The sequence below is a fragment of the Danio rerio genome, chromosome 15, assembly GCF_049306965.1.
Source record: "Danio rerio strain Tuebingen ecotype United States chromosome 15, GRCz12tu, whole genome shotgun sequence".
Taxonomy (NCBI): Eukaryota; Metazoa; Chordata; class Actinopteri; order Cypriniformes; family Danionidae; genus Danio; species Danio rerio.
In genome coordinates, this window is record NC_133190.1 from 4,506,868 (window position 1) to 4,519,361 (window position 12,494).

General features: G+C 37.3%; 1 protein-coding gene and 1 long non-coding RNA gene across 5 annotated transcripts in view; one reads left to right on the plus strand and one right to left on the minus strand.

Annotated features, from left to right (window-relative positions):
- Nucleotides 1-2,767, minus strand: part of ece2b (endothelin converting enzyme 2b) — a 151,286-nt gene extending 148,519 nt beyond the window's left edge. Inside the window, exons 1-2 of one of the 2 annotated variants that reach the window (XM_017351042.4) lie at nucleotides 2,639-2,726; nucleotides 2,437-2,514 (exon numbers count right to left, since the gene is read on the minus strand). In XM_017351042.4, the coding sequence (XP_017206531.1) occupies nucleotides 2,437-2,469 (33 nt within the window). In that variant the 5' untranslated portion in view covers nucleotides 2,470-2,514; nucleotides 2,639-2,726. 2 annotated transcript variants of the gene reach the window in all.
- Nucleotides 1,922-12,226, plus strand: LOC103908795 (uncharacterized). 3 transcript variants are annotated; one of them, XR_012391268.1, is made up of 3 exons: nucleotides 1,922-2,102; nucleotides 7,084-7,183; nucleotides 10,262-12,226. It is a non-coding gene; the product is annotated as an uncharacterized lncRNA (long non-coding RNA). The 3 variants fall into 3 exon arrangements; XR_012391269.1 differs by having other exon boundaries at nucleotides 9,262-10,798; XR_658278.4 differs by having other exon boundaries at nucleotides 9,496-10,798.
- The last annotated feature ends 268 nt before the right edge of the window (nucleotides 12,227-12,494 follow it).

Genomic DNA, 12,494 nt, shown 5'->3' on the forward strand with positions numbered 1-12,494 from the left:
TTTTTTTGCATCAGATGTTTTGCATACTTTTTAACTAAAACTACTATTTTTTTCTGCCAATTGCACATGATGCTTAAGAAACAATAAAATGCTTTAGTAAATTGTACTAGTTTTTGTTGATAATGGTCCAAAAGCAAGTACACTCAAATTCATGTTAGAGAAAAAAAAAATGTAATACAAATTTAAAAAGAGGAAAATTCAAGAATTCAAGAGAAGCAAAAAAAAAACAAAAAAAAACAAACAAAACAAAAATGAAATATAATGAAATATATAGCTGAAATTTTGTAGGTTGTAATTTTTTTTTAGGGTTTTTTGGCAATATTTAGCTTGAATTTAATTTCAATTTCTAAATATGTTTGCTGACTAAAATATTATTTTAATAAATATATCTGTTTAATAAATCTGTTTTGTTTAAATGCACCAAAATACATTGCCTATATTCACTGAGAAATGGATCAAAATATTATTTTTCAAAATAAGGTGTGGTCACATGCTGAGCACCATGTATATATTCAATATTTTAATCAGATTTTTTGCATAATTCTTTTCTAAAAATAAGCTACTATTTGTCTGACAATTGCACATGGTGCTTAAGAAACAATAAAATGCTTTAGTAAACTGTCAAAATATGAGAGGTATTAATTCATTTGAAACAATTTGTTTGTTTTTTGATAGATATACAATTAATAAAGGCCCAGTTTGACTCAAATTTAAAGAATTAAAAGTTTCATTCCTATGCGAGGAGATTTACGTGGAGTTTTAAGTATTTAGTCAGTTAAATTACTGACTTTTCAGACAAAGTAATTGGGAAAAAAAGTCTTTTATATACAATTGTAATGATGAAACTAGTAATAAATCACACATCTGAACAAATACCCAACACTGGTGGTCACCAAGGTTAAAATATATTACAAATATAAACATTTAGATTTTCGTGTGGGGTTTCACACATAGCACGTCACAGGTTACATGACATTTAACAAGCAGAACTGTGATCTACTCAGGATTTTCTAGCCTGGTTTGCCTCCCAACTAATTAATAAATGTTACTGAAACGAGTTTGGATGTGATTATTATTGAAAGATGTAAAACATTGAGGTTGACAAGGCACTTCTAAAGAGGAGCTGGTGAGAATATGACACATATGACATAGTGCTCAACATGTATGAGAACACCACTCACAAAACTCTCAATTAGATTATTAATTTCTATAGGAAGCTTTACAATATGATATCTGTGCATATACACTAGATTAGTCAGTACTGAAGCCAGATCTGGAGCTTATCTAACAAAATAACTTACGATAACGGTCCAAAAACAAGTACACTCGAATTTATATGCACAGGTGTCAAATGCAATTCCTGGAGGGCTGCAGCACAGTTTAGTTCCAACCGCTTCAACACACTTACCTATAGGCTCAAACAAGCCTAAAGGACTTAATTAGTTTGATCAGGTGTGTTTAATTAGGGTTAAAGCTAAACTGTGCAGAGCTGCGGCCCTTCAGGAACTGGATTTGACACCTGTATGTCAGAGAAAAATATTATTATTATTATTTTTTTTAGAAAGAGCAAAATAATTATAAAATTGTTAAAACTCTGTAGTTAGCATTTTCTCCAATATTTCGCATGAATTAAGATTGTATTATATTTCCATTTTTAAAGATGATCAGTAACTAAAATATTATTTTAATATACATATCTGTTTAACAAATCTGTTTCATTCAAATGCACCAAAACAGATCCCCTATATTCACTGAGAAATGGATAAAAATGTTCATTTTCTAAATGAGGAGCGCTCATTTATGTTGTTCACTGTATACCTGTTACAGTACAAACTATCCTCGCGCGACCCCCCGGCGCTCCAGTTGCCATGGGTAACGTACGCCAGTCTATAAAGCGTTGTGCAACTCAAGACGCTCTCTCGTAGCCACTCCCTGTAAACAAACCAGCAAGCCTCGAACAAAGAGAAACGAATAATAAAAAACCAGTTCGTCACGGGTTGTAAATTTAACAGAAAGGAATCTGCGCTATTCCAGAAAAACCAACGAGTTCGGTTTGTCGTGTTCGTGTCAACTGCTTGATGGTTTCTGGGAACCCACGCGCGGTAACGTTAAACAGTTTGTCTTTCACCTCGATATAAACTCTTTGTTTTGCTATAAAAGATGCTGAATTCCAGCTGTAAATAATGTAAAGAGGTGTTAAATAAAAACGCGACACAACACTGCTCAGTCGTGAGTTTTTCCCGTCACACGTCAGTCATTGCGCAACAGAAGAGTAAACATTATACAGAAACAAAACATAAACAAACGCACGAACATCTCCAAATGTGCAGAAATTGCCCTTTTACGTGCTAGGAATGGATTCAAAGCAGGTTCTGTCAGCCAGCGAGATGTCTAGCAGATGTTTCTGGTGTAATAAAAAGCATCAGTGCGACTCACGTTATTTCGTAAATCTTGCAGCGCTACACTCATCGTGCAGCATCGGCGCTCCGCACGCGACTAAGCCATCCCTCGCGCCTGAAACAAACATGAGCAGTCAAGAGTTAAACACCATCCTCCGGTCCATTCGCCGATGCAGTTTTTTTTTTTTCTCGAGCTGCAATTATTGATATGAGACTGGCAGGGCGATGCGTTTGCCTACCGCTGAGCGTTTTCAGAAGACGGCGCGCATGATGGGCTGCTGTGCCTACGCCAACGACCAGCACGTCCTCTGCTCTGTGTGTTATAACATAGAAAGATGTCTGTGGGAGATAGATAGAGATCAGCTCTCGCTCTCTCTCGCTCTCTCTTTCTCTCTCTATCCCCTCCCCTTTCTCCCTCATGCGCGCGCCGTGATTCGGCCTCTCGAGCTGCTGCCGCATCTGTATGGAGAGGTTTGCTGACTCTGTCAAAAGCATCAAGTGGGATGAGCGCTCATTTACATTTCATGTGATCTTAAAAAGCATAATTTTTACTTCAATGTGCTTCTGGAGTTGACATATGGCTCTGTTGAGATTAAAACATCTTGACTTTACATTGATTTCTTGGACAATAGGCTGTTTTTGTTGATGGAGCATTAACTACTACAGTTTTAGACATAACTTTTTTTTTAAGATATTCAAATTCATAGGTTTCTTTATTTGAAACTTTAATTTTATGTTATATATTGTATTTTATATAGCTACTGCTACAGTAAAAAAAATGTTCACCGATTGAGGAACTGTTTTCTAGGTAATATATATGTTTTATTAAATCATATTCATATAACATTGTTTCTTTGTATGTCATGTAGGTCTGTATATGTGAAACATACTCTATTTTATATATTGTTACAAAAACAGAAATCATTAATGATTGAGGTGTTTAAAGATTTCCAAATTTTCAGAGGGGGTGGGGGGATTTTGGGGGGGTTATGAAAAGCAGGATCCCAAAACTCAAACATAAAGAAACATCAAAGCTTAATGCTATTTACATGACGATATACACTCTTCGGCCACTTTATTAGGTACACCTGCACAACGTGAATTTCTCATCAGCCAATCACATGGCAGCAACTCAATGCATGTAGGCATGTAGACATAGTCAAGACAATCTGCTGCCGTTTAAAATGAGCATCAGAATGGGGGAGAAATGTGATTTATGTGACTTTGAATGTAGCATGGTTGTTGGTGCCAGACGGGCTGGTCTGAGTATTTCAGAAACTGCTGATCTACTGTGATTTTCATGCACAGCCATCTCTAGGGTTTACAGAGGATGGTCTGAAAAAGAGAAAATATCCAGTGAGTGGCAGTTCTGTGGGCGCACATGCCTTGTTGATGCCATAGGTTAGAGGAGAATGGCCAGACTGGTTCCAGCTGATAGAAAGGCAACAGTAACTCAAACAACCACTCATTACAACTGAGGTCTGCTTAAGAGCATCTCTGAACGCACACCACATCCAACCTTGAAGCGGATGGTCTACAGCAGCAGGGGGATATTTGCTTGACACACTTTGGGCCCGTTAGTACCAATTGAGCATCGTGTCAACGCCACAGCCTACCTGAGTATTGTTGCTGACCATGTCCATCCCTTTATGCCCACAGCGTACCCATCTTCTGATGGCTACTTCCAGCAGGATAACGCGCCATGTCATAAAGCTCGAACCATCTCAGACTGGATTCTTGGACATGACAATGAGTTCACTGTACTTAAATGGCCTCCACAGTCACCAGATCTCAATCCAATTGAGCACATGTGGGATGTGGTGGAACGGAAGATTGGCATCATGGATGTGCAGCCGACATCCTGTGTGATGCTATCTTGTCAATATGGAGCAAAATCTCAGGAATAGGCACAGTGGGTATCGCTGTTGCATCACAGTAAGAAGGTCCCTGGTTCGAGCTGCGACTGGGCCGGTTGGCATTTCTGTGTGGAGTTTGCATGTTCTCCCCGTGTTTGTGTGGGTTTCCTCCAGGTGCTCTGGTTTCCCCCACAAGTCCAAAGACGTGCTATAGGTGAATTGGGTAAGGTAAATTGTCCATAGTGTATGCGTGAATGAGAGTGTATGGGTGTTTCCCAGTGATGGGTTGCAGCTTGAAGGGCATTCACTGTGTAAAACATATTCTGGATAAATTGGAGGTTCATTCCTCTGTGGCACCCTCTGATAACTAAAGGGACTAAGCCGAAAAGAAAATGAATTCATAAATGATCTTAAAAGTATATATATTTTCCCTCAATATGCTTCTGGAGATGACAGATGACACTGTTGAGATTAAAACATCTTGGTGTTACATTACAGATTTCTTAGATGAGTTTATTTGTTAATGGATAATTGCTACAGTTTTCTATGTATTATTATTATTTTTTTAAGTTAATCAAATTAATATAATAGGGCGAGGCAGTGGTGCAGTAGGTATTGCTGTCGCCTCACAGCAAGAAGGTCGCTGGGTCGCTGGTTCGAACCTCGGCTCAGTTGGCGTTTCTGTGTGGAGTTTGCATGTTCTCCCTGCCTTCGTGTGAGTTTCCTCCGGGTGCTCTGGTTTCCCCTACAGTCCAAAGACATGCGGTACAGGTGAATTGGGTAGGCTAAATTGTCCGTAGTGTATGAGTGTGTGTGTGAATGTGTGTGTGGATGTTTCCCAGAGATGGGTTGCGGCCGGAAGGGCATCCACTGCGTAAAAACTTGCTGGATAAGTTGGCGGTTCATTCGGCTGTGGTGACCCCGTATTAATAAAGGGACTAAGCCGACAAGAAAATGAATGAATTAATATAATGTTGTTTCTTTGTTTTAAACCACATAGGTCTGTATATGTGAAACATACTGCATTTTTTATACTGTCATAGAAAGAAAGCAAATGTTTAAGGTTGAGTTGTTTATAGGATTCCATATTTGATTTTTTAAGCAGGCTCCCAAAATTCTAACATAAAAAAACAGTGAGTACGCTAACATAGATACCAATAATCAGATTTTAATACGATTACGACAACACTTTAAAAGTCAATGATTAAAAGTCGACCATGTAAACAGCGATTTTTGATGACCTCAATCTGACTAAAGTCATAATCAAACTAAACAGATATCAAATGAAGACGTGGAGTATGCCGATTCAGTGTTTCCTCTAGGACTTTTTCCAGCTTTTTTATATATTTTTTTATTTTTTTTACACGGATCTACCAACTACCTGTTGCTTTATTATTTCAGTGACAAATGTTGTGAGCGCAGTATTAGAAATCGGAATGGCATTTATGTAATAGCCTACGAGCATGCGAATCTCTGTGCTTGCGTGGATTTCCTCTGCTCGTGCACAAAACTTCTTGCACGCCCCCTCAAATATAAGCCGCTTCAAGAGCGCGCAGATCTTCTTGTGCGCTCTCAAATAAACGCTGCTGGGTGCGATTTAGTGCGTTTATGTAACGAGTATGTCTCCGGCGATTATTAGATTTGCTAGGAATATTTATAAATGTCTCAAATAGACCTACAGAGTAGCATTACTCCTCTTTTTCCTGGGATTCTCCCGTATTTTACAGTTCTATCCCGCTATCATCAAGTGAAGGTATTTTCCCGTATTCCTCCCATATTTTCAGTCTTTCTCTGAAGGGTTGCAAATAAATATTAAAGAACTGATCCTCCCTATACGCAACCCATACCGCTGAACTACCAGTGGATGCTCAAATATTATTACTTAATTTATAAAAGTAATGCGTTACTTTACTCGTTACTTAGAAAGGTAATATTATTATGTATCTTGCGGGTGGTGGGGGGTGTTGTCGTGGATAAAAGGGGTGTTGGTTCGTGGACAAAAAAGAAAACAGGATGGGTGGGTCCAACGCAATCTCACGGTAATTCGTAACTTTTTGATTTAGTGGCTAATTCGTATGAATTCGTACAATCTAATTCCTACCATTTAGTACGATTTGCTCTTCAACAAATGACGGTTGGGGTTAGGGGTGTGGTTGGATGCCACGCCTCCTTTTTAAAATCGTACATTTTCGTACAACTGAACTCGTACAAATTCGTACCAATTAGCCACTAAACTGACAAAACTTAAAATACTTATGTTTCCTCGTGAGATCAGGTTGGTGGGTCTTGCAAATGAAAGAGAAGAGTTCGGGGTGAGGGTAGGAGGGGTTTGGGATGAGGGTTGGATTTGGCCCTCTAATAGTAACTCTGGGGGCTTCGAAAAGTTGTGGGTTCTTAGCGGCACCCACGTTAATGCTACAAATTAATAAAATACGGTAGTTTACCGGAAAAATGTAACTTTTTTTATTAACAATAAACCATAGCTGAAATTTCTTTACCGTAATATTTTTTTTTTTACAGAGATGCAGCTACAATGTGTCTTAGATAGCATATTAGCTAAGATTGAAGGACAGTTGTTTAAACATCACAGAAAAAAAAAACAAGTGTTAAAGTCTGCTGGACGTTACAACAAAATCAATGAACGCATAGCGTTTGAAACTGAATCGCAGCACGGCCCCTGAGGTTGTTATGAGAACCTGATCGATGGTTTCCCACGTGAAGAAACAAACATCTCAGCTCTGATTGAAAACATATGTTTTACATGACTTAAGCCTGGCTGGGGTTATGTAACACATTTCAGCCGCTCTCTTTCTCTCTCTTTTGTCCAGGAATGAAGGCAACATATTTCTGCATCTTGGATAACACCCAAACCCTGCATCGTTTAAATGAGAAGAGAACTGCAGTAAATTGCTGGCCCGATATCAGAAGGTAGATTACACTGATTGGCTTATAGACAAGACAAAGATAAAGTGTATCCAGATTTCTCAAGTGTATCCACAAGCCGACATTCAGCATTGTCTGGATCCTACCTTTACATCTTACCTCTTTTTGAAAACGTCAGGTATAAATGAATACGCTATGAGTTAGATTTGAACACTTCAAACATTAGCATTCTGCAGTGTTGTGTTGTTAGCACACCACAGTGCATAGTAGTCTAGATGAAATATAATAATTCTGGGTTGTTTAAAGCCAAATTTGAGTAAAATTTGGACAAACTATTTTTTATTATAAAATTTTTAGCCGAAGGGTTGTTTTTCTCCACATTTTAACATCCAAATTTTGTAAAAAAAAATAAAAATTAAAAATAAACAGCATTTTTTAGGTATATTTGTTAACAAAAAAAAAAAAAATTAAAATGCTGTACGTCTTTACTCACCTTTACTTAAAGTCAACTAATCGTTTTAAAAGCAACAGGTTTACTCACTTATTTTAAGAAAGGTCAACTAATCAATTTAAAAAACAGGTTTACTCACTTATTTTAAGTAAAGTCAACTAATCGTTTGAAAGCAACAGGTTTACTCACTAATTTTAAGTAAAGTCAACTAATCGCTTTAAAAGCAACAGGTTTACTCACTATTTTAAGTAAAGTCAATTAATCGCTTTAAAAACAACAGGTTTACTCACTATTTTAAGTAAAGTCAACTAATCGATTTAAAAGCAACATGCTAACCTATTTTAAGAAAGGTCAACTAATCACTTTAAAAAACAGGTTAACTCACTAATTTTAAGTAAAGTCAACTAATCGCTTTAAAAACAACAGGTTTACTCACTATTTTAAGTAAAGTCAACTAATCTATTTAAAAGCAACAGGCTAACCTACTTATTTTAAGAAAGGTCAACTAATCACTTTAAAAACAGGTTTACTCCCTAATTTTAAGTAAAGTCAACTAATCGCTTTAAAAACAGGTTAACTCACTTATTTTAAGTAAAGTCAACTAATCGCTTTAAAAACAACAGGTTTACTCACTATTTTAAGTAACGTCAACTAATCAATTTAAAAGCAACAGGCTAACCTACTTATTTTAAGAAAGGTCTACTAATCACTTTAAAAAACAGGTTTACTCACTTATTTTAAGTAAAGTCAACTAATCGCTTTAAAAGCAACAGGTTTTTGTGGGATTTAACAAAAACAGTGTGGAAGCATTTAAAATCATAGTTACAGCACAGTTAAGGTCAAACATTTTATGACAAAAGTGTGTGAATTCAAAGCTGACAAAATTTCAAGAAAGAGAACACGATAAAATGTTCAGCAGTACATCAAGGTTACATTCATAGTACACTGATATAAAATGTACTTTTAGGATGATTGCGAAGTATTTGTTTATTTAAAATAAGGATACCAAGCCCAGTCTGTAATAATCAGTGTTTTGCATTCTCTGTACAACATTTGACACAGCATACTGCGGTAATAATACGGCTATAATGTTGTTTGACATAACCTGTTTTTTTTATTTTATTTTTTTTTATATAGCAATATGTCTAATTTTTTATGAATTATATGTTGTGAGTGAAAATGTAAGTGAAAATAAGATTGAGACTAAATAAACTCTGAATGAAAAATGTCTAAAAATGTCCCTTAATTATAACTTTGTGCTCCGGTTTCTCCCACAAGTCCAAAGACGTGCTATAGGTGAACTGGGTACACTAAATTGTCTGAAGTGTATGTTTGTGAATGAGTGTGTATGTTTGTTTCCCAGTGATGGGTTGCAGCTTGAAGGGCATCCGCTGCCTAAAACATATGTTGGATAAGTTGGTGGTTCATTCCGCTGTGGCGACCCCAGATTAATAAAGGGACTAAGCCGAAAAGAAAATGAATGAATGAATAACAGCTTGAGATATATGCCCTGTAAGATTGTAAATTCACTGGTGTTTTACATTTATAGAAAGCATTATAGGACCTTGACCTCTGACGTTTAAATGTCAAATAATGTGGCATTTTTTGGTACACTGTAAATATATTTGTTAATTAACAATTTCCGTATTTTGTGTTTTCTGTTTATTTATAGATGTGAATTGCATTATGAAACCTAAATTTATCTAAATTTACACATATTTACACAAGTAAATAAACAGAATCAATGATGGGCTGAAAATCTGCGGAATTCTGCGCATGCAGATTTCATGTGGGCTTACTAATGACCTTCACAGCCAATCACAGTCATTTCTGTTGAGCACTGGTGAACACTATGGCAAATCAGCGCTGTTTAAGAACGCGCTCAGCGGTGCTTGAATGTTCGCAGGAAATGGACGTTTTTACCAGGACAACACTGCTACAGACGAGGGTGTGCTACAGAGGACTGCATCATTTTATCGCTCACCGGGTTACATAGACTGAAGCAGGCAAGCGTCATCATGGTGTTTACCTGGTGCCATGAGCTAAAGCCTAGGAGGACACTTAAGCATGTCACTCCTAAAGAGATTGTGATTTTGTTTGATGCCTAATCTGCTTTTAATTGTTTAAACTAAACTGAACTGAAGGATATTGAAGTGATGTTTACACCATATCTGCATTTGAAATCGTGGCAACAGCCAATTTGTAGTCCCCTGATTAATAAAGGGACTAAGCCGAAAAGAAAATGAATGAATGAATAACAGCTTGAGATATATGCAATGTAAGATTGTAAATTCACTGGTGTTTTACATTTATAGAAAGCATTATAGGACCTTGACCTCTGACGTTTAAATGTCAAATAAAGTGGCATTTTTTGGTACACTGTAAATATATTTGTTAATTAACAATTTCCGTATTTTGTGTTTTCTGTTTATTTATAGATGTGAATTGCATTATGAAACCTAAATTTATCTAAATTTACACATATTTACACAAGTAAATAAACAGAATCAATGATGGGCTGAAAATCTGCGGAATTCTGCGCATGGAGATTTCATGTGGGCTTACTAATGACCTTCACAGCCAATCACAGTCATTTCTGTTGAGCACTGGTGAACACTATGGCAAATCAGCGCTGTTTAAGAACGCACTCAGCGGTGCTTAAATGTTCGCAGGAAATGGACGTTTTTACCAGGACAACACTGCTACAGACGAGGGTGTGCTACAGAGGACTGCATCATTTTATCGCTCACCGGGTTACATAGACTGAAGCAGGCAAGCGTCATCATGGTGTTTACCTGGTGCCATGAGCTAAAGCCTAGGAGGACACTTAAGCATGTTACTCCTAAAGAGATTGTGATTTTGTTTGATGCCTAATCTGCTTTTAATTGTTTAAATTAAACTTAACTGAAGGATATTGAAGTGATGTTTACACCATATCTGCATTTGAAATCGTGGCAACAGCTAATTTGTAGTCTACAGTATGTTACTGCGATGTTTACAGTGCTGATCCTATACTTCGGGGTTTCTTCCCACTGCAGCCTCACTTTCGTGTTTTAAAATGGCAGCTGCGTGAAATAAGCATATTGAATAGGTAGAATATGTTGTATTTTTAATGCAATTTCACCAGCATATTTATAGGTTTTACAAAGTCTCATATACAAAATATTGTTTCATGCTCTGTAAAAAAATCAGTAAATTGGCAGTTTTCCGTATTTTTGTGATTCATGTTTTTATTTTTACCCGGTTTATTTATGATTTTGAATTGCATTATGAAACCTTGATCAACTTTTGCACCAACACCAACCCAGTCAATTTATCACTTTAAACTATTGAAGATGTAAATAAAATCACTTTTTTCAAACTTTTCAAGGTTAAAAGTTAAAGATAACTAACTAGTGCCATTTCCCTTAACTTAGCTGAAAATGAGCTCTGATATTCCTTTTTATTTTCACTATTTACTCAGAACGGACCTTCGGGTCACTCGGAAGGCGTTAAAATCATGAATTTGTGTCACTTTCTCTTCGCTGATAAGATATACAGCCAAGTACACAACATTCCTGTATGACTTAGGCGATACATCAGGGTTTCTTCCCACCGCAGCCTCGATTATGCTTTTAAAAATGGCGGCCAAGTAAAATCAGTCTATGCACTGCGAGTTAACAAGAACTAACAATTAACTATTAATTAATACTGTAAGTTGTTTGTGCAATGGACCCTATTTTTTTATTGTTTATCTAACCAACCTTCTGTCTCGCTACAAACCAACTCGCTCTTTAAGATCTCAAAATTCAGGGCTTCTGGTAGTACCTAGAATAGCAAAATCAAGTAAAGGAGGTCGAGCCTTCTCCTTTATGGCTCCTACACTCTGGAATAGCCTTCCTGATAACGTCCGAGGCTCAGACACACTCTCCCAGTTCAAAACTAGATTAAAGACCTATCTGTTTAGTAAAGCATACACTCAATGCATCACCTAGCGGGTTCCACACAGGCTTCTGCATCTTGCTTATATACACTATGACCAGCAGCTACGCTAATTATTCTCTTTATTCTCTATTTTCACCTGGGGATACTCATCCCGAGGTCCTCAGATTATGCGGAGTCACTGATTGGATCCAAGACCAGCAACGTGATGATCCCAAGGATTCCATATCCGGGACCAGGCCATATCCTGAGCTGCTGATGGTCGTGGGGAGTGGAGAACATGAGTCTGATTCCAGCGACGTTCCAGGGACAGACGAGTCTTCACTGAGGCCGTCTTCCTGCCTAAACCACGGCGACTGAAGCTCTGCACAAGACTTTTGGCCAGCGGAGAAATTAAAATGGTCGTGCCCAACTGAGTCTGGTTCCCTCAAGGTTTTTTTTTTCACTCCCATCAGGTGAAGTTTTTTTTCCCTCTCCGCTGTCGCCACTGCCTCGCATGGTTCAGGATTGGTAGAGCTACGCATCGATGAATTTGCTCTTCAGTGTTTGAACTCTCAGTAATGATTAAATCACACTGAACTGAGCTAAACTGAACTGAACTTAAACACTAAAACCTGAACCACACTGTTCCAGTTACTATGACCATTTATGTGAAGCTGCTTTGACACAATCTACATTGTAAAAGCGCTATACAAATAAAGCTGAATTGAATTGAATATTTTTACCAACTTTTTTTAGTGTATAAATATATCAGCGAGAGCAGCTTATTAATGCTAGTGCGAGAAAGCCTGATGAATGCAAAACAGCCAACGTGTATATTTTGCTTTCCAAGGTCAAAAGAAAAACAACAGATTTGGAAGGACATGAAAGTGTCGAATTGATGACAGGAAACTCGTTTTAGGGGCAACGGTTGTTTCATTTGTAAGTCACTTTGAGCAAAATAATGCGCTAAATAAATAAACCGTTGCTTTTTTAAATTATGCA